General features: G+C 44.3%; 1 protein-coding gene across 1 annotated transcript in view; it reads left to right on the top strand.

Annotated features, from left to right (window-relative positions):
• The first annotated feature begins 920 nt into the window (after positions 1–920).
• The window catches only part of CDH16 (cadherin 16), a 37,405-nt gene continuing 15,307 nt past the window's right edge, over positions 921–23,018 (top strand). The window contains exons 1-11 of the mRNA XM_043987812.1: positions 921–974; positions 3,177–3,260; positions 3,826–3,981; positions 4,476–4,614; positions 6,727–6,885; positions 8,110–8,306; positions 12,227–12,349; positions 13,444–13,594; positions 15,842–16,066; positions 16,512–16,588; positions 17,574–17,762. Of these exons, the coding sequence (XP_043843747.1) occupies positions 930–974; positions 3,177–3,260; positions 3,826–3,981; positions 4,476–4,614; positions 6,727–6,885; positions 8,110–8,306; positions 12,227–12,349; positions 13,444–13,594; positions 15,842–16,066; positions 16,512–16,588; positions 17,574–17,762 (1,545 nt within the window). The 5' untranslated portion in view covers positions 921–929. The remainder of the gene's footprint in view (positions 975–3,176; positions 3,261–3,825; positions 3,982–4,475; positions 4,615–6,726; positions 6,886–8,109; positions 8,307–12,226; positions 12,350–13,443; positions 13,595–15,841; positions 16,067–16,511; positions 16,589–17,573; positions 17,763–23,018) is intronic.

Raw genomic sequence — 23,018 nt, 5'->3', positions numbered from 1 at the left:
TACACATATACCTAGGTACATATATACATGTTTGTACATATGTATATAATACATATGTATGTATATACAGTTGTTTTTAAGTCATGTCCAACCCTTTGTGGCACCATTTGGGGGTTTCTTGGCAGAGATACTAGAGCGGTTTGCCATTTCCTTCTCCAGCTCATTTTACAGATGAGGAAACTGAGGCAAACATGGTTAAGTGACTTACCCAGGGTCACACAGTAGTAAGTATCTAAGATCAGATTTGAATTCAGGAAGATGAGTCTTCCTGACACCAAGCCTAGCACTCTATCCACGGTACCACCCAGCTGCCCCTATATTCATATACATGCATACATACACACATACACAATACGTATGTGCACGTGCACCTATAGATGCGTATACACATACACAACACATATGTGCACACACCTATACATACACAATATACATATACATGTACACATACACAACACATATGTGCACATGCACCTATACATATACATGCACACATACACAACACATATGTGCACACACACCTATACATACATACGGGGAGTATGTTGTCTCCCCCATTAGACTGTGAGAAATCAGGGATCCTGTTGTTGCCTTTCTTTGTATTCCTAGTGCTTAGTAAGTGCTTGATAAATGCATGTTGACTGATGACCCTGAGGTGGCGAGCCTGGGTGACTGGGTAGATGGCGGAGGCCTCCAGTAATTGGAACATTCAGTCTTCAGACCATAGAGTCTGTCTTTCCATCAGACTGTGCCTCCCTTAACTGGATTGTGGAGGGATAAGCCCTCCAGAGGGACAGAGCTGAGACAGAGGGAGGGGAAGGGGCTGGGGACTGAGACTGTGAGCTTGTGTCTGGGAGGGAGGTGAAGCTGACCAGGATGCTCCTCATCTCAGACCCAGTCTCCTTCCCGTTGATGCAAGGCCTCCAGTGATGGCTGCTATCTGGCTCAGCATCTTCTGCTCTTTCATCTGCCAGGTGAGTGATGGACATGGCTTCTCCTTGAGGCCCAGCCCAGAGGGGTGGATGTCACCTGTCCTCTCTGTGGGGTCAACTGTGGCTGCCCCAAAGCCCTGACCTTGGGGAAAGTGGAGAACTCTTCAGTTTTGATTTTTCTTATTCATATGAGCTGGACATACACTGAAGGCCAAGTTCGGTCAAACTGAGGACAAGGATAAGTCCAAAGGGATCACAGGGACCTGCTTAAGGAATTGCAGGTGGGAGGAAACAAATCTATTTGGATGGGAAATAAAAGACATAAACATATGGCGGAAATGAGGAACATTTATAAAGCAGATGCAATGAGGTCAAGAGGCTTGGTGCTAATTTCAGTTCTTCCCCTGATTCACTGTGTGACTGTGGACAAGTCATTTCCTCTCTTTGGGGCTCAGTTTCCTCCCCTGCAATTTCTAAGGCAGCTTGGAGTATTACATAGAGAGCTGGCCCTGGAGTCTGGAAGCCTAAATCTTTCCTTTGATACATGCTAGCTCTATGACCAGGGGCAAAGTGCTTAAGGTCTCCATGCCCCAAGCAATGTCTAAGACTACAAGTTACAAATGAGTTGCCCAGCTGCATTAGTGGAGAGACTCTCCACATAAGGGAGTTCTCTGTATTGATGAAATAATGCATCCTGTGGCCTGATCTCTATGGTTCCTTCCAGCTTTATCCCCTATGATTCAAACTTATAATCCAGGAGAACACGAGGCTGAGAGTAATGTGGGAATACCAGGGTCTTTCTTGCTCCACCTCCCTCTAGCTCCCTATCTCGAGGAGTATGTCCTAGTATGAAATGAACCCAGTACTGGGCTACCTTGGAGCTGGTCCTCTGCACTTCAGCTATTGGAGATGTGACTGACAGCCACATGGTCCAGAGGTCACTGTTCCCCCGGGCAAGGGGACTGAGATTCTTGGAGGCTAGAGATGTTGGGACATTACAAAGCCATGATGATACAGAGATAGACAGACAGAGCCTGTCCTTCCTATAGCATCATAAGGTTTATGGAGCACCTCCCTCACAATTAAACAAATTATAATTTATATATATACATTTATAATTTTATAATTATATAATTTTATGACAAATTTATAAAGAGTCTATTTCCTGTAAGCTAAAAGGTAGTGCAGCACCATGGATAGGAAGCCAACCTCAGTGTCAGAAGACCTGGTTCAAGTTCTCACTCTGTCAGTCAGTCAATAAGCATTTATTAAATATCTACTGCATGCAAGGCATCGTGCCTGGGAATACAAAAGAAAGGTAAAAGATAGTCTCTGCCTTGAAAGAGCTCATAGTCTAGTGGGGGGAGACGACACACAAACTATGTACAAACAAGGAAACACACGAGATAAATAGGAAATAATTAATAAGGAGAAGGCATTAGTCATCCTAACGATCCTGGACAAGTCAGTTAACCCTGTTTGCCTCAATTTCCTCATCTGTCAAATAAGCTGGAGAAGGAAATAGCAAAGCACCCCATTATCTTTGCCAAGAAAACCCCAAATGGGGTCACAAAGCCCTATTCTAAGGGAGAGGGTGTGTGAGTGGAGAAACAGATATTGTGGAAATAGAATCAACAAGACTTGACAGTAATCCTGTATTGCTAGATAGTACAAAGATAATTGTTACCACTTTACAGATGAGGAAAGACTCTGAGAGAGATAAAATGACTTGTTCCTGGCACAGTTAGTAAATGTCAGAGCTACTAGAGTCTTCTGACTTGAAATACACTCTGTCACCCTTGCTATCCCTCCAGTTTATTCTGCTAATAGCATCCCCCTATTTAGGTGGGTTGTTGTTTTGTTTTGTTTTGTTTTTTTGGTTTGGGGGTTTGTTTTTTTGGTGGGGCAATGAGGGTTAAGTGATTTGCCCAGGGTCACACAGCTAGTAAGTGTCAAGTGCCTGAGGTCTGATTTGAACTCAGGTCCTCCTGAATCCAGGGCCGGTGCTTTATCCACTGAGCCACCTGGCTGCCCCTAGCATCCCCCTATTTAAATAAAAAGGGAAGAAACTGAGACTTTTGGACTGTCTTGCTTGACTGCCCCACTCAAGGCCACACGGGGTCGGCTCTTCTGACCCCAGACCTGTTGCTCATTTCCATTAGACCCCAAAGCCATCATCTTTATTTTTTTTTAAATGGTCTTTTGGAGACAATAACTTGGGGTTCAGGACATCTTCCCCCACAGGTTATACCTGAAGCTGTCAACGGTGAGCTCTCCGTGGAAGTTCCAGAAAATTATGCAGGAAACTTTCCTTTGTACCTGAAGAAGGTAACGATGACCTACCTATTGCCATTGACCTTGAACTAGAGGAAAGGTGAGGAGGGGGGAAGGAAGGAAGAGTGATACTCAGTCTTGTTTTGTATAACAACTTAAAGTGTTTGTGGTTAAGGGTGGAGATAGAAGTTGGGATTTGCATTTTAATAGGGGATGAGTCGAATTAAGAAAGGTGCGATTTCAAGCACCACTGAGCTGAGATGTTTGAAGGATGGGAAGTTTTCTCAGCAGCACTGAAATCATCTCCCAGTAGGCTGCCCCCTCCACCCCCCCACCCCCCGCCAATACATACATGCTTATGCCCTCGATTGTGGACCATGACACCCTGTGATCTCCCTCCTCACCAAACTAAAGATACGCCTTCTAACTAGAGCACTGCTCTCATACCATACCATATCCACCCAACCAATCCCAAGATGTTTCTACCAGGTCCCAGCTCTGCCATCATCTTCACAAGCCAGGGCATTCAGTAATCCTCACTCCCAGTCCCATGTCCCCTTCTCCATTCTCCTTCCTCTCCTCCTTGACCTTTCTGTTTCTCTGTCCCTCCCCACCTCAGCTGGAGCTGCCCCCTGTGCATTCAGAGGGCCCGGCTGTGGTCCATGTGGCTGGTGATGAAGTTGCAGAAGGCCTTTTTGGGGTGGAGTCCGACTCTGGCTTCCTGTTTGTGACCAGGCCCCTGGATCGCGAAGAGCAGGCCCAGTACACCCTTCAGGTATCAACCCCTGGTCAATTCCCATGGCCTTCAGGAAACTGGGAACACCTGTGTATGGTATCTGACAAGAGCATCAGGCTTACGGTTAGATGTGATTTCGAATCCCAGCTCTGACATATGGTAACTGTGACCCCAAACAAATCACTTGTTAACCTTTCTGAGCCTTGGTTTCCTTATCTATAAAACAAGGGTATTAACATATGCACTGTGTTGGGAGAAAAGTGCTTTGTAAATATCTTAAAGTGCTTAGAAGGGTACCTTGCTCATAGCAGATCCTTAAAGAATGCTCATAGTTGACTTGTTGATCATGGATATGTGAGCCATTATTACTGTGGGAAAGACAGTACCTTGTCTTCTGGGGAGATAGACCCCCTCCAAACCCCACCCTAGCCCTCCCACTCCCTCCCTTAGGGATCCACCTGTTTGATAATGAAAACATGGCACCTCCTTCAGAGAACTTATTCATTTCCCCTGTTCCCATGATGACCTCCCAGGTGACAATCACTGCTGAAGACGGGAGCCTCCTCTGGGGCCCACAGCCCTTGATAGTACACGTGAAGGATGTGAATGACCACGTTCCTCAGTTCACCAAAGCTGAATACACAGCCACCCTGAGCCAGGGTACTCATACTGGTGAGTGACTGAAGAGTTTGGGGAACAAAGGGTGGAGAGAATAGACAACATTTATGTTCCAATGGCCACCCATTCCATTGTTGAACAGCTCTAGTGGTTACCAGTTCTTGTGTTCTGCAGGTCTGCTACTTCATCCAAATTTGGAGGGAGGAGTGTTCAGGGATTGGAGCAAATGCAGAGGAAGCTTTGGGGGACATAGAGTTCATGTTCTCTCTGAGCCTGTGTTTCCTCATCAATAAAACATGAATAATGATTTTTGTACTAGCTACCCCAAAGGATTGTTGTGAGGCAAGCTCTTTGTAAATTGTAAAGAAATAAAGGGGTCATTAGTCATACTGCTCCTCCACTGAAGTCCTGCCCTGATGTCCCATGGTGTGAAGGTAACAGTGTGTTCTCTTTCTTTAAATATATATTTTATTATAAATTATTAAACTTATTATTTTATTATAAATATATATATTTGTTTTTACATCACCATTTTTTTTTCAAAAATAGCCTTTTCTGGGGATGGTTTCCAAAAAACTGAGAAGACTTATATGAACTGATACAAAGTAAAATGAACAGAACTAGGAGAACATTGTACATGGTGATATCAATATTGTAATGATAATCAGCTGTGAAAGACTTAGCTACTCTGATCAATACAATACACGACAGTGATGAGGAATGCTATCTCCAGAGGAAGAAGATAGACTTGAGTGCACATTGAAGCATATCTTTTCTTTATTTTTCTTACTTTTTTTTGCAATGTTGCTAATTTGGAAATGTTTTGCATGACTTCATATGTATAATGCATATCATATTTCTTGTCTTCTCAGTGGTTGGGGGAAGGGTAGAGGGAGGGAGAAAATTTGGAACTGAAAACAAAAATAAAAATTTAATATAAAAACAGCTCTTCCTCACCCCTATAGAGAACCATATATCAAAGAATAGAAAAGAAAAAGGGAGAAAAGCCATTCAACAAATTAACCAATGTGTTCATAAAGTCTGATAGTACATGTTGTGTTCCATTCCCATAGACTCCCACCTCTTCAGAGAAAGGAGGAAGGTACATTCTCATAGTTCTCCTTCCAAGTTAATCATTGTCATTTAAATTAATATAGCATACATTTTTAATTATTGTTGTTCTTTCCATTTACATTGTTGGAGCCACTGTGTATGTTGTCTTTCTGGTTCTGCTTACTTTGCTTTACATCCATTCATAAAAGTCTTCTCATACCTCCCTGCATAGTAAGCTTCTACTTATAAGTATGGACCGAACAAGGACTAAGAACCAGTCTATTTTACAAAAGTGTGATCATTAGAAAGCCTCAGGAAGTCCTGAAGCCATCTACCAAAGTGTAAAGGACTTAAAATCTGCAACAGTGTAATAATCACTCTAACTGATGATATCACACACAGATTTTGAAAAATTGATGATTATCGAATTTGGATCAATAGGCTAAAAAGAAAGTATGTGCATGTTAGGGGCTAGTAGACAAAGTAGTATGGGGTGAGTGGTCCTCACAAATAATCAGGACCATTTCGATGATCACTAGCATTTATATAGTGTTTTAAGATTTGCAAAGAACTTTACAAATTTTATTTCATTTGGAAACAATCCCATGAGGTAGGTGCTATTACTGCCCCCATTTTATAGATGATGAAACAGAGACTGAGACAAGTTAAATGGCTTGACTCAGGTCACACAGCTGGGAAGTGTCTGAGGCTAGATTTGAACTCAGTTCTTCCTAATTCTAAGCCTATGCTACTACCTCTGGGTGATGGTATAATGGAAAGAACATTAGATTTGGAGTCAGTAGCCCTGGGTTTAAATTCTGACTCTTCTCCTTACTAGCCACATGACCTTATTCAAGTCACTTTCCCTATTTAAGTCTCGGTTTCTTCTATAAAATGACTAAGTTGAAATAGACAACTTCAAATGCACCCCCCCCTCCCTTTATAGCGCTAAATAATATAATCCATTGTGTCTGGGAGAAGTAGGGTATGGAGGAATATTGTATGAATGTTAAGAGAGAGAAAAGAAATCAGGAGGAAAACTGAAATGTTCTACTCCTTCTGAGAGCAATCATTCCATCATTCCACTTCTCTCTCTCCCTCTCTTCTGCCCAGGCATACCCTTCCTCTACCTCAGTGCCACAGATGGGGATGAGCCAGGCACGGCCAACTCAGATCTGCGTTACCGCATCCTGAGTCAGACTCCAGCCCAGCCCTCCCCAGATATGTTCCAACTGGAGGCCAGGACAGGGGGCCTTGCCCTCAGTGTGAAGGGTAAGTAAATCCTATCCCGCCTGGAGTCTGAGTGATCTCTATGGCCTTTAGTGAGATAAGGGTCTTGGGGGAAGATGTTGAAAGTTAAGAGCCAAGCTCGTAACCTTTACTGATACTTTTCATGGACTTGGGGCTACTTCCTAAACTTTGATCCTGGGGCACTTGTCTCCCATCCTCCTTCTTATAGTGAACTACAAATAGCAATAATTTCATAGGCCAATGATCCAGACATTGAGTCATCAAGGCGAGGCAGCTAGGTGGCGCAGTGGATAAAGCACTGGCCCTGCATTCAGAAGGATCTGAGTTCAAATCCCACCTCAGACACATGACACTTACTAGCTGTGTGACCCCGGGCAAGTCACTTAGCCCCCATTGCCCTGCCCCCAAAAAAGAGTCATCAAGGCACAGATGCTTTCCCAGGTGGTGATTCCATAAACAAGAAGAAGCTACTACTTGTATGACCTAGGGCAAGTCACTTAGCCTCCTTGGGTCTCATTTTCCTAATCTATAAAATGGGGGATTGTATATGTATAAATGGCCTCTGAGGTTTCTTCCTGCTCTAAATCCACTATCCCATCATGCTACAACCCTAGAGTTCAGCTTTGCACCATCCAGGAGACAAATCTCTCTGATATCCACATCCCTCAGGAAGGTGATCCTCCCCCGTTAGTCCCCAAATTCAATCCCTGGTTTAGAACAAATAGCTTCCCTAGGGGCAGCTAGGTGGCCCAGTGGATAGAGCACTGGCCCTGGAGTCAGGAGTACCTGAGTTCAAATCCGGCCTCAGACACTTAACACTTACTAGCTGTGTGACCCTGGGCAAGTCACTTAACCCCAATTGCCTCACTAAAAACAAACAAAAAAAACAAAGTTCTTCACAAATAGCTTCCCTGATTGCTCCCATCTATACTCATACACCCAGCCATTCATTCATCCATCTACTCATTCTTGCAGGCACCTATCTATCTATCCATCTATGCATCCATTCATCTATTCATCCATCCATCTTTCCATCTGCATTTATCCAAAGAGGTTATAGTGCATATGGCTATTTTCTAAATCCCTCTGATTCCTCTATACTACAATTCCCACTCAATCCACCCAGTGGGATTGTACATTCTAATCTGTCCTGATACCAGGTTCTGGACAGAGGTTGTGAATTTCTAGCAGATTTGCCTCCCCTCCTACCTACAGATAATGACATCCTTCCTCTGTGCCTTATAGGAAGCTCTGGGCTTGATCCTACCATTGTGAGCCACTACCAATTGCTGGTGCAGGTAAAAGACCTTGGAGATGAGACCTCAGGCCACCGAACTATGGCCACTGTGAACATTGTCGTGGTGGAGAATACTTGGTTAGCTCATGGCTCTATCCACTTGGCAGAAAATCTCCAGAACCTGTGCCCCAATTCCTTCACCCATGTAAGTAAGAGCATAGCCCAGAGACCAAGAAATAGTAATCCAGGAGGGATCACTTTAAAAATTATTTATATAGGGTGGCAGCTAGGTGGCGCAGTGGATAGAGCACCAGCCCTGGAGTCAGGAGGACCTGAGTTCAAATTCGGCCTCAGACACTTAACACTTACTAGCTGTGTGACCCTGGGCAAGTCACTTAACCCCAATTGCCTCACTTTAAAAATATATATATTTATATAGAAGAAGCAACAAGCACTTTTGTAGGAGTGTGTAATGGACCAGAAGGAAGACTCAAATTAAAATCAGGAGACCTGAGTTTTAGTCCAGGCTCTGCCATTTATCAGTCCCAAGATCATCATCTGCCAGAATGATCTTGAGTTAACAACAGCAGCAGTGGAAGCAGCGGCAGCAACAACAGCAACAACAGCAACAACAACAACAAATAACTACTAAAATTTATTTAGTGTTTTAAGGTTTGCAAAGCTTATTACATATGTTAACTCATTTGATTCTCATAACCAGAGGTGTCAAATATGTAGCATTCCTGAGTAAAGCCCAAACCAGATTAAAATACCATTGGAAAATATTTAATAAAATAAATACAATAAAACATAGATACCATTACATTTTAAAACTAAGTCAATATGTGTCCCACAGGGATGACCCAGTTTTTATGTGAGTCTGATGCTACTGCTCCTAATGACCCTGAGAGGTAGGTGGTATAACCACCCCCCATTTTACAGATGAGGAAACTGAGGCACAGACTTAACTGCACAGCTAGTGAGCCTCCATCCTGAGCTGTCTACACCTAACCAACTAGCTACCCATCACCTCTCTGATCCCCAGTTTCCTCATTTGCAGAATGAAGGATCATGCTAGGTGTTCACTAAGGGACTTTCCCATTCTGGTGTCCTATATTGCCATGAGTCTGTAGTTCCATGGTGCAAAGAGGTATGTATTTCTGAGGACATATATGGCTCCAGAAATTTAGGTTGCTCTGAATTGCGTGTGGTTCTGTGTCTACCAGTCCACAGGTCCATGGTTTTTTATATGTCAATGGTAATTCTATGATTTTACAACTTGACTACTCTACCCAAAGTCAATGGTTCTGTGACTCTATGGTCCTTTGTTGTCTCTTTGGGTCTGTGAACCAATGATGAGATCTGCCATTATCGTTTTCATTACCCTCAAACATCCCCTCTCACACCCCACAAGGGTGGTTGGGTTAAGTTGCATACAGTAAAGGGCTCAGACTTCGGGGAAAATATGACTTTATAGTCTCGATAGAGGGTCTTTAGCTTATTTGGCTACATCCATTAGAGGGTCCTGCATAGGGAGCAAGAAACCAGGGACCTGAAGGGTCCCAGTCCTTCCTTCTTCCTCTGAGCTTCCTTCTTAGCCCTTAGCCCCTGCTGGCTCCCTCAAGGTGAGAAAACTCAACACCATAGCTAGGGATTCTCGCCCCACAGACAGGAATGCCTTTCAGAGAGTCTTAGCTTCCAGACATGAGTCCAGAGGAGCCTAACTAAGCTCTTTTCCCTCCCCCGCACCACCCGCCCTCCCTTAGCACCATTAGGGAATCCCCTGGAATGCCCAGGGCCAGTGGGTAACTTAAAATAGTCCACTCGGCCATAACACGGCCTTTAAGGGGGCCTGGAAAGGGGAGAAAAGTGAGCCCTCTTCTGCAGCCTCATAGTTTGAGATGTGAGTCACATGACCCAAGAGGCACCATTCCCTCTCCTTCTCCCATGCCTCAAAACTGCCCTGTCCCCTGAAACCACACCAGCAGTGACCCAGATGAAGGCCAGCTTAATTTAGGAGGGTGAAGGGAATAAGCATTTGTATAGTGCTTACTGTGTACCAGCCATAATTATAAGTACTTTACAAATGTAATCTCATTTGATCCTCATAACAACCCTGAGACAGAATTGCTATTATAATCTCCATTTAACAGTTGAGGAAACTGATGCAAACAGAGGTTAAGTGACTTGCTCAGAGTCACACAGCTATTAAATGTCTGAGGCTGGATTTGAACTCAAATCTTCCTGACTCCAAGCCCAATGCTCTAGCCACTGTGCCACCTAGGTGCCTTAGATGGAAACACTTGTTCTGGGATCTACCCACAGGCTTCCTCAGGACCCCCTTCTACCTACCCCTGTCCCAACTTTCCTCTCCTCATTGGTAGGAGTTGGTCAATGTCTGTAGAAACTGGGACCTATCCAAGACCTGATTTTTGCCAAGACCATGCACAAGTTCCAGATCTCTGGATCTTTAATTGCAGCCAGGGATGGTGGCAGGCTGACAGGGTTGAGAGAATGCTGGCAGGAGGCAGGAGGCAGGAGGCAGGAGACTTGGGTTTCTATTCTCCCTAGCTCCATGACTATGGACACTTCTTTTCTCTTTTCTGACCCTCAGTTTATCAATATATCAATATCAATAAAATGAGGGCGGAGGACAAAATGGTGTCTAAATCCCCCTCCAGCACCAGAGTTCATGGGAATATAGCCTTAGAAATGGAAAAGACTTTAGAGAACATCTGATCCAGACCATTTTACAGATGAAGAAACTAAGGCCTTCAGTGGACAAGTCGCATGTTCACACAAAGGTTAAGTAAATAGGAAAACTGAGGCTTGAATTCTGGTCCTCTGACTCCAGATTCAATGTTCTTTCCACTACACCTTACTGTCTTCATTTAATTCAGTGAAACTAATATTTATGAAGTGTTTTCTCTATGCAGAGCACTGTTTAAGGAGGTAGGGGAGATACAAAGTTTAAATTAGATACAACCTCTCCCTTCATAGAGCTTAAAGTCTTCTAGGGGATCAGATAACTATAACACCTAACATGAATATTATAGGGCCCATACAAGAGAGAGGTATAAAATAAAGTGAGGTGTGAGATCAAGTAGAAAAACTATTATCAACCATGGGGATCAGGGAAGGCTTCCTGGAGGAGATGGTATAGGAGCTAGGCTTTTAAGGATGGGCAGGGTTTCAGGCAGCTAGGTGGTAACTTGGAATGAGGAATTCTCATCTTCCTGAGTTCAAATATGGCCCTGACACTTACTAGCTGCATGACCCTAGGCAAGTCATTTAACCCTGTTGGCCTCAGTTCCTCATCTGTCAAATGAGCTGGAGATGGAAATGGCAAACCCCTCCAGTATTGAGAAAACCCCAAATGGGGTCACAAAGAATCAAACCTGACTGAACAACAAACTCCAGGGCTTCAGTGCCTGAGAGGGAGAGCATAGACATTGCAAGCCTTGGAAAAGCAGGGGCAGAAGGATAAGGAAGTCCAGTCCGCGTTGGGGCAAAGGCAATGGTCTTGGTTGGCCGGATTCTAGAGTACTTAGCAGGGAACAGTATGAGATAAGACTGGAAAGCCATGATAATGGTCCCAAAAAGCTGACCTGGTCCTAGGGAGTTATTTAAGATCAGGGAGAAAGGCTGGAGTCTCATAGTCTCATAGGCACTGGCAAGATTTCTCTGAAGACCTTATTGTCCCCCTCCTCTGAGAGAGGCGTCCTCCCCTGCCTGGCTGGCCACAAGCCTGACCAGTAAACCTCTTGAATAGCATATAGTTCTGTGATTCACCTGAGGCCATGTAGGGACTTAACTCAGGGGCAGAGTCAAGAATCAAACCCAGCAGTTCACACTGCTTCCCATCCAGGAAGTAGGGTATGGAAAGTATGAATAGGCCCCATTCTCTTCAGGAGGTGCTGGGCTTAGCTGACCCTCCAATCACCTCATTCATTTCAAGAAAGGAAAGGTCTCCAACCCAGGATTCTACATATCAGGGTTGCTAAATCTGAGTCTATGATGAAGGCTGAGGGGTTGACCCCCAGCAGGCTCTTGGAGAAAGCTTCTGTCCAGTCCCGCTTTCCTAGGTTGTTCCCTCATCACGTCTCTAACCCTCACCGTACTCAGGTGCACTGGAGTGGTGACGGTGTGGAGTATCACCTGGAGAGCCAGCCCCCTGGACCCTTTAACGTGAACAAAGAAGGGAGCATCTGCATGACCCGGGAACTGGACCGGGAGATGCAAGATAAGGTGGAGTCTGGTGGTGGTTGGAGGGAAATTGGTGTGTCTATGTGTGTGAGTGTGTGTATGTGTGTGTCAATGTCTATATGTATTTGTATGTATATGTGCGTGCCTTTATGTATGTGTATAAATGACTAATAGGGTAATGTTCTACATAATTACACATGTATAACCTCTGTCTGATTGCTTACTGCCTCAGGGAGGGAAGGAGGGATAGAATTTGGAAGTCAAAATTTTAAATAAAAATGTTTATTATTTTAAAGAAATAATAAAAAATTTAAACTATATCAATATATGTGAATGTAGTATATATATGTATGTGTATGTATATATATATATGTATATGTATATGTGTATTGAGGGGACTTGGGGGTGTTGGGGCTTGGTACTAACATATTACTATACTACTTAACCTCTGGCTCCACTAATCACTAATTTGATGAATATCATTCTCACCACCAATAGCATCTTTTATTTTGAGGGGACTCAGGAGAGGGTGGTGCTACTTCAGAAGTGTTCATAGGCTATCAAAGAGCCAAGGTCTCTTAGACTGGAGGGTTGGGGACTGTTCAGACCATGCTACTGGGAATCCCTCTCCATAGCTACAGTACATATAGTCTCAGGACCTTCTAGTTTTTGTGACTTAAACTGAAGAAATTTATCTATCTTATCTTATCTATCTATTTATCTATCTATCTGTCTATTATGTGCATGTATATAAGGAAGCAGATATTTTGTATACACACACATATATATGTATCTATACCTGTACATAATGTATCTATGTGAAAGGAAGTATGTTTCTATTTACACACATATACATATCTCCACATATATGTATGTATGTATGTATGTATATGTATATATATATATAATGTGTATTGTGTAAAAGGAAGATGCAGAGGCTATGGCTGTGAAGAAGCACAGCTCTGTGTGTCTGTGTGCATATATATCCATGCATGTGTATACACACATACCTGCACACACACACACACACACACACACACACACACACACACACACAGAGCTACACTTCCTCACAAGTGTAGCCCCTGCATCTTCCTTTCCCTGTCCTCATGGGCTTCCTCATTTACTCTCTGCAGTACCTGCTCTCCGTGTGGCCCAGGAATGTGAAGGGCCTGGCCTACAGTGACCCGCTGATGCTGACAGTCCTGGTGACGGATGAGAACGATAACCCCCCTAAGTGTCCTCTTGCTGATTCTCCTTCTGAGGTCCTTGAGCTCAGTCCCTCAGGTAAACTGAAATTTTTGGATAGGTTTGGAAAAGAGGAAGAGGGCAGATCCAGATGGGGCAGAGTAGGGGAGGACCTTTGGGCAGAATATACTCCAATCGATCATCACAGGGGTATGGTGAACCGAATTCTGCATTTGGAGTCAGAAGACCTGGACTACAGCCCCAGCCCAGTCACTCAATCACTGTGTGACTTTGGACAAGTCACTTGCCCACTCTAGGCCTCAGTCTTCCCAGTTATCTCAAACTATACTATAAAGCAGTAACCATCAAAACCATGTTACTTGGGGGCCACTAGGTGGCACAGTGGATAAAGCACCGGCCCTGGATTCAGGAGTACCTGAGTTCAAATCCGACCTCAGACACTTGACACTTACTAGCTGTGTGACCCTGGGCAAGTCACTTAACCCCAATTGCCTCACCAAAAACAAAAAGAAAAAAAAAACATGTTACTGGCTTAAAAAAAAATCAGAATATTGTTTGACGGGACAGATTAGGTAAACATGCCCTAGAAGCAATTGAATATAGTAGCATGGTATTCTATAAACCCAAGGACCCCAGTTACTGGAGTCAGGGACTCCCCTATTTGATGAAAACTGCTGAGAAGACTAGCATAGTCTGGCAGAAATTAGGTGTGAGATCAGCTCCTTGTGAGCCACATAAGGCAATAAGCTGCAGATGGAGACAGAATCTAAATATAAGAGGTCATATAAACAAATGAGAGGAGAAGGGAGGAAGAACATTTTCACAGGGATGGATAGGAGGAGAATCCTTAACTAAACAAGGGGTAGAGATGATCATGAAAGATAAAATGGACAATTTCTATTGCATAAAATTGAAAAGCTTTTGCACAAGCAAAATCCAAGCAGTTAGAAGATAAAGAGCTAATTGATTTTTTTAATTTTAATTTTTGTGAGGGAATCAGGGTTAAGTGATTTGTCCAGGGTCACACAACTAGTAATTGTCAAATGTCTGAGGCCGGATTTGAACTTAGGTCCTCCTGAATCCAGGGCCAGTGCTTTATCAGTTAGCTAATTTTAAAAGTCTTTGCAGCTGGGGCAGCTAGGTGTGCAGTGGATAAAGCACTGGCCCTGGATTCAGGAGGACCTAAGTTCAAATCCGGCTTCAGACATTTGACAATTACTAATTGTGTGACCCTGGACAAGTCACTTAACCCTCATTGCCCCATTCCAAAAAAAAAAAGTCTTTACAGCTAATTTCTCTGATAACGTTCTAAATATATAGCCAAGCTATATAAGGAATGTATACAAATATATAGCATTACTTAGGGAATGTATGTAAATATGCACATATTTATATACATACAATAAAATTTATTACAAAATAAATATATTACGATATAAATCAATAGCAATATTCCCGATAGATAAAATGTCAAAGGATAGAAACAGTTTGGCAGCTTTCAAAAGAAGAGATGCAATCTATCCAAAACCAGGTTAAGCAAAAAAAGGATGGGAGGAGAAGGTGGGTGGGCAAGAAGGGGGTGTCTTTGGCTTGGCTTCTGGGAAATGAAGGACAGGAATGGAAGGTGGGAAAGGCCGGCCTATCCTACTCCAGGTGCAGCCACACTAGCTTGGAATTGTTGGGCACGATCAGAGGGAGGGAATAGATGACCTCCTAAGTCTTCCAAGTAAATTCCATTGGGGCAGCTAGGTGGCGCAGTGGATAGAGCACCAGGTCTGGAGTCAGGAAGACCTGAGTTCAAATCCGACCTCAGACACTTGACATGTACTAGCTGTGTGACCTTAGGCAAGTCACTTAACCCCAACTGCCTCACAAAAACAAAACAAAACAAAACAAAAAGCAAGTAAATTCCCTTGTATTTATGTATCTAGTAAAACAGAAGTTACTTGAGGGTGTAGACTGTTTCGTTCCTGTCTTTGTGTCTCCGAGTTCTGGCAAAGTGCCTCAGATATAAGCACTTGATAAATATTTGCCGAGTTGAATTAGTTCATGGGGCCCTTGCAGGGAATTGTGAGTAAAACTGGGAAAATGCTACACATCAGACCCTTGTTTGTGGAGTGGCCAATGGTGGGCCATGGTCAAGTCATGGCTGGGCCAGGGGCAGATTGTGATCAAACCAAGTGAATCATGGACGGACTGTGATTGAGCTGTCATCTGGTGGGACGCAGCCCTAATCAGTCAATAGTTGGACTACCTCCAGGCTCGGGTCATGCTGTGGTCCTACTGTGTGCCTCTGATGACTGCTGCTATTTCCCTCACCTACAGGTACAGAGGTGACCAGGCTTCAAGCTACAGATGCTGATGACCCCAAGTCTCCTAATGCCCACGTGGTTTACAAGTTACTGAGCCAGGAGCCTCCTGGACCTGAGGCGCCCTCCTTCACTGTGGACCATGACACGGGGGCGGTAACGGTACAGAATAACCCACTCAGGGCAGGAGAACTCTACAAGCTGCTAGTGCTCGCTGCTGACCTGGCTGGAGGAGAAGGGGGTAATTGTCTCTAAGATTTTTGTCCAAAACAATTCATCATTTTTCCCCCCAAATCCTCTAGGTGAGGGTTCCCTAAAGCCATGTCATAGGTGGATTTGCTAAAGAGCTCCGGGATACTTAACCTAGAGAAGAAAAAATTTAAGGGAGACCCAATCCCTGTCTTCAAGTATTTGAAGGACCATCATTTGGGAGGGATTAAACTTGTTCTGCTCCCTCCCACCAGCCCCAGCCCAGCAGGTAGAACCAGGAGCAATGGGCCCTTTATGGGGAGAACTTCCAAGCAGTGAGAAGTGTCCAAAGGATGACTGGGCTGGCTAAGGAAGTAGGGAGCTCCCCAACACTGGAGGTCTTCAAGCATAGACTTAATGATGATTTGTCAAGGCTCTCATAACGAGTGTGACAAGAGCACCTCTGAGAGGTGTTTTCAGTGATTCTCCACTTCTAGGTCTGAGCAGCACCTGTGAAGTTACCATCAAAGTCCGGGATGTGAATGACCACGCCCCTGTCTTCACAGCCTCTCAGGTAAAGGCAGGCGCTATCTGCCACTATCTCTGCTTTCACCATCTCACACCCACAGCAGAGTGGTGTAGCCAAGGGGGTGGTGCCGGAAGAGGGATAAAAGGGGCCCAGGGACCCAGAGGGAAAGATATCAGATCCCCCTCTATGGGTAGAGCACTAGAGTCAAGATCTGAGCTCAAATCCAGTCTCAGACATTTACCAGCTATATCACCATGGGCAAGTCACTTAAACCTCTGTTTGCCTCAGTTTCCTCGGCTGACATATGGGGGTAATAATAGCACACACACACACACACACACACACACACACACACACACACACACACCCCTGTTGTAAGGACCAAATGAGAAATTATTTATTTGTAAAAAGCACTTAGCACAATGCCTAGACTTAGTAGGCACTTAAATGCTTGTTTCCTTTCTTCCATTGTCTTAACTCACCTTCATCTCAGGACTAATGAAAGGATTTAGTGCTGGGGAGGAATTTAGAGAATAGCTATTCCAGGGTTTCTTAAACTTTTTTTTTTGTGGGGCAATTAGGGTTGTGACTTGCCCAGGGTCACACAGCTAGTGAGTATCAAGTGTCTGAGACAAAAATTTGAAATCAGATCCCCCTGAATCCAAGGCCAGTGCTTTATCCACTGTGCCACCTAGCTGCCCCCACTTAAACTTTTTCCACTCTCAACCCCTTTTTGTCCAAAAAGTTTTTACACAACCCCAGGTATATGAGTATATAAAATAGGCATACAAAACCATTTACCATTGCCAAATATTTCATGACCCCCGCCCCCCCCCCCCCGCAGTTTTAGAAGCTAAGATCTAGTCAAATGCCCTCGTTTTACAAGATAAGGAAACTGAGGTCCACAGATGAGAAATGGCGTTTCCGGTCACAGTAAGAAAAAGAGCAGGGATTCCAGCCTAGGGTCTCTGATACTAGATCAGGTGCTCTTTCCGTTGTACCCCACTGCCTCTCTCTCTCTTGCTCTCAGTATGGGCCAGTAAGCCTTCTGGAGGATACAGTGCCAGGGACTCGAGTAGCCACAGTCGCAGTCACAGATGCTGACCTGGACCCAGAGTACACCCTGACTGACTTCTCCATTGTGGAAGGAGACCCCAATGGGACCTTTGTCCTAGACTCGTACCCGCAGAGTGGCCACGCAGACCTTCGGCTTCAGAAGGTGAGGTGCTGGGGGAGGGCTGCTCACGGGTTTCAGAATAACTGGAGCTTCTCTCAGAGGCCAGAGATATTCCCCTTCCCTGGGACAGAGAGAGATGTGGGGCGGGAGCTTGTCAGCTCAAGACCCAGGTCAGAAGCCATCCTGGGGATTCAGGAATGAACAGCCGAAAGTGGATGGGGGTGGGAGTGGGAAGGCAGGGAAGGATGAGCTCCCAGGGCGTCGAAGAGGGATCATGGGTCACCCAGAAGGGAGTTGCATTCTGTGTTCCATGAACTGGTTATGTTTCCCCCTCCCCAAACAGAATGCTCTTCCCACCCTCCTCATCTCCCAGCTTCTCTGGCTTCCTTTAAGTCCTAGTTTAAATCCCCCCCCCATTTTATAAACAAAGAAACTGAGGCAGGCAGAGTTAAGTGACTTAACCAGTGTCATAGAGATAGTAAATATCTGAGGCAGGGTTTGAATGGAAAGAAAGAAAGAAAGAAAGAAAGAAAGAAAGAAAGAAAGAAAGAAAGAAAGAAAGAAAGAAAGAAAGAAAGAAAGGAAGGAAAGGAAGGAAGGAAGGAAGGAAGGAAGGAAGGAAGGAAGGAAGGAAGGAAGGAAGGAAGGAAGGAAGGAAGGAAGGAAGGAAGGAAGGAAGGAAGGAAGGAAGGAAGGAAGGAAGGAAGGAAGGAAAAGGAAGGAGGAAAGAGAAAAATATTAGGGAAAGGAGAGAAAGAAAATAATGAAGGAGAGAGAGGAAAGGAAGGGAAGGAGGACAAAAGGAAGAATAGGAGGAAGGGAAGAAGAAAGAAAAAGAGGAGAAAAGGAAAGAAAGAAAATAAAGAAGGGAGGTAGGAAAGAAAAAAGAAAGAAAAAAGGAGGAAGAAAGAAAAAGAAAATGAGGAAGGAAGAAATGGAAAGAAGGAAGGAAAGAAAAATATTAGGGAAAGGAGAGAAAGAAAATAATGAAGAAGAAAGAAAGGAAAGGAAGGGATGACAAAAGGAAGAATAGGAGGAAGGAAAGAAGAAAGGAAAAGAGAGGGAGGGAGAGTAAAAAAGAGAAAGAGAAAAAGGGAGAAAAGGAAAGAGAAAGAAAATAAAGAAGGGAGGTAGGAAAGAAAAAAGAAAAAGGAGGAAGAAGAGCAAGGAAAGAAAAAGAAAATGAGGAAGAAATGGAAGGAAGGAAGGAAGATTGGCTCTGTGCTTTATCCCCTGGACAACCTAGCTGTTTCTAGGTTACTAGACCAGAGAGGTGGTGTTCCATAATGGATAGAATACTAGACTTGGAATCTGGAAGCCCTATGCCCAAATCAAGTCCTTGATATTTACTAGCTATATCACTGTGCCAAATCCCTTAACCTCATTTAGGTAAGTTTCTAAAACTTTAAGTTATATCCAAAAAAAAGTTATATCCAGATTATGATCTGTCCTGGTAGAAAAAGTTCTGACCCCAGTGAAATAAATCATGATGTACTGCCTACACCAGTCAACCAGGAAAATTCTGTCAATGTTGTTTACCTAAATTTTAGTGAGACATTTGACAAAGGTTCTTACACTATCCTCATGGACAAAATAGGGAGCCTTGGCATAGACAATGGTATAGTTAGTGGTTTTGGAACTGGCTGAATGATTGGACCCAAAGGGTTATTAATTACTTTAAGTAAACTTGGAAGAAGCTCTGTGGTGAGGTGCCCTTGGGAGCTGTCCTTCATTCCATACTGCTTAATACTTGGGTCAGACTTGAATAAAGGCATAGATGGCACATTTATCCATTTTTCCAATGACACTGGATGAGTCAGGATCCAAAAATATCCCAGCCAGAGAGCATGATGGGATGAATCAAATGAGCTGAAGCCCTCTGTAAAATGGGAATAGCACCCTCTGTATTACTGACCTCACCGGGTCATTTCTAGGCATCGAGGAGATGATGCCTGCAAAGCATTTGCAAAGCCCAAGGCACTCTATCAATATCAGCTGTTACTAGTAGTCATAGTAATAGGATGAATCTTAATAGAGATAAATGGAAAATCCTACACAGGTTGAAAAAATAGATTGCAAAGTTACAAGACAAGAGAGGTACAGCTGATCAATAATTAGTCTGAAAAAGATGGGGTAGGAGTTGTTAAGTGATGTCAGATGTCAGGGTGATGGGGCAGCCAAAAAGGCTTGTGCACAGTGAGCCAAGGTCCAGACCAAAGCTTCATAAACTGTGGGTATCGACCCCATATGGGGTCACATAACTGAATGTGGGGGGCACAAAAAATTTAGCAACAGTAAAAGGTTATGTATGCCTATTTTATATACCTACATACCCTGGGTGGTGTAAAATATTTCTCAGGTGTAAAGGGGTCTTCAGGAGCTTCAAGGCTGTGCCATGAATCCCAAATGGGCTTGTGATGGAAGGAACTAAGGACACGTAACCCAGAGAGGAATTAGAGGCTAGCAGACACGAGATGTCTTCCAGGTCTTCAAGACCTCAAAGGTTGTTCATAGGGAAAAGGGATTGGCTGGTTCTGCTTGGCCCCAGAGCTCATAACTAAGAGCAAAGTTGTAGAGAGCACATTTCAACTCCATTATAAGGAAAAACCATGATAACAATGAGAACTGTCCCACAATGCAAAGCACTGCCTCAAAAAGATTTCCCCTAACTAATAAAGATCTTCAAGCTGAGGCTGGAGTCCTACGGCATGGGGGGAGGAGGGAGTGGTTTAGAGAAGGAAAAAGGGAGAAAATGGGTGGCACAGTGGGCCTGGAGTCAGGAGGACCTGAGTTCAAATCTAGCCTCAGATACTTCCTAGGTGTGTGACACTAGGCAAGCCGCTTTACCTTGTTTGCCTCAGTTTCCTCATCTGTAAAATGAGCTGGAGAAGGAAATGACAAACCAAGCCAGTATCTTCCCCAAGAAAACCCCAGATGGGCTCATGGAGAGTCAGATATGACTGAAATGATTTAACAACAACAAAGAGGGGGAAAACTACAGCTAGAGTACTGAACCTGGAGTAAAGAAGACTTGAGTTCAAATCCAGCCTCAGACTCCTACTAGCTGTGTGACTCTGGGCAAGTCACTTAACCTTTGTCTGCCTCACTGTCCTCAACTGTAAAAATGGGAAGAATAATAGCACCTAGCTCATAGGGCTATTGTGAAGATCAAATGAGAAAATATTTATAAAGAGCTTAACACAGTGCCTCAAGCATAGAAGGTGGTTAATAAATATTTGTTTTCTTCTTTCCTTTGAGTGAGCATGATCCGGGTTTGAATCCTGCCTCAAACATTTATTTAACTAATTATTTTACCCTATGCTACTTAACCTTAGTTTTCTCATCTGTAAAATGGAGTTAATGACAACACGAATCTCATTGGGTTGCTGTGAGGATCATCTGAGATAATAACATAAGTAAAATGCTTAGCAAATCTTAAAATCCTTTATAAATACTGGCTGTTGTTATTATCATGACCAGGGAGACACAAACATAGGTGCAGATGCAGACAAAGACAAACATATAGACTTATACAGATAGGTACACTTTGTGTTACTGAGAGAGGATCAACGCCTCTTCTTCCCCTGGCACCCAAGACTGGGGCCCTCCCCCAGGTGCTGTCCCTTTCTTAGTCACTCTAAGGAATCATAGGTTTCACAGGAAACTCTGTCCCTATATTGGATTGTCTCCCAGTAGGAGTCTGGGAAATGAGCTTCCATTTCCCCTTGGTAACTACATTAGGCAGTTTCTTCTGACACTGATGGAGAGATAGGGGAAGGAGGCAGGACAGCAGAATGAAGGGCTCTGGGAGAGAGAAGCCCAGAGTCCAGGACTCTCCCCTCCTCCCCTGCAGCCCCTCACTCAGCTCACTAGCCGCACTGGTTAGCCTGTGCAACAACTACTTCCTCATGGGTCCCTTCTTGCTCTGTTTTGGGGTCTCTTTATCTCTCCAGTAAGGCTCTGGGCTTCTGGAGTGGCAAAAAGTAGGGTTTGGTTTGGTTTGTTTTTAGTTACTAGCTATATGACCATGGGCAAGGCATTTTAACCTCTCTGAGCCTCAGTTTCCTGATATGTAAAAAAGAGACATTTCACTTACTACTAGCTACAGATCCTGGGCCAAGTCACTTGGTTGCTCTATGACTCAGTTTCCTCATCTGTCAAATAAAGGAGTGGGACGAGAGGGCTTCTGATTTCTTCTCCTGATCTATATCCTCTGATCTGACATCCGACTCTCCTATCATAGACCCTGGAGGAAACTCTAAGGATCTGATCGCCTTGGTAGGTGTTTAGGGACTGGGGAAGGGCCCAGTCTCAAGTGTTCACCCTCCCCTCCCCCGCTCCCCTTCCCTGGATGGATCGGGGAGGTGGGGAGTGGAGGAAAGCGGCAGGAGTCTCCAGAAACGTGTTTGGCCAAATAAGGCGAAAACTGGCTTTCTCCTCCTGGCACATCCCAGGCCCACCCCAAGGTTGGCAGCTGCTCCCGCACAGCCCCTCCACGCAGGGGCAGGAAGGGGCGGGAGCGGGGGAGGCGCCAGGTGCTGTGGCTCCCCAGCCATTTCAGAAGAGAAGGTGGGTAACTTCAGTGGGGAATCTTTGCAGCAGCAGCTGCCTAGTGGGGGGGGTAGTCATTAGCTGAAAGGGGAGGGGGGCAGGTTGCAAGGTAGAGAAAGCTCTTGAGGGGACAAGTTTGCACAAAGAAAAACTCTATTGACTTGTTCCTTCCCAAAGCTGAATTCTCACAAATGTGTGCTGTGGGTCACGAGATTGGGGATGATTCTATGAATTACATCCCCCCTACTACTGTAGACACAGCTCACAGGACCCAGAAGAGGTTCTTTCCTCCATCACCCCCCAGCCTTCGAGAATAGGGACGGTTCCTCCAGCTCCCCTGGAGAGAGGCATTTTTTCAGATCGTAACAAGAGCCATGGTGTTCAGACACAAGGAAGAACTGGGGACTCATCTTTGTTGGCAATATTTGAGGAGAAAATAATCCCTTGCTACTGAACACTCAGGACTGGTAAACTCGGGTAAAGTAATAACAGCTAACTTGAATTTATCGCGTTAAAGTCTGCAAAGCATTAGGTAGACATAACTTCATCCAATCCTCGAATCAGTCCTCTGAGTTAGATGCTGTGAATATTATTATCCCCATTGTTCAGATGAGTCCGCTGAGGCCAGAGAGGTCAACACAACTTGTCTAGGGTCAAAAAGATCATAAATAGTAGAGCTGAGACTAGAACCCATTTCTTCAGACTTTAGACAATACTCTTTCTGGGATCTGTGGCCTCTTTGGACAT

Source organism: Dromiciops gliroides, chromosome 2 (assembly GCF_019393635.1).
Source record: "Dromiciops gliroides isolate mDroGli1 chromosome 2, mDroGli1.pri, whole genome shotgun sequence".
Taxonomy (NCBI): Eukaryota; Metazoa; Chordata; class Mammalia; order Microbiotheria; family Microbiotheriidae; genus Dromiciops; species Dromiciops gliroides.
This window is presented reverse-complemented; position numbering and strand designations above follow the sequence as displayed.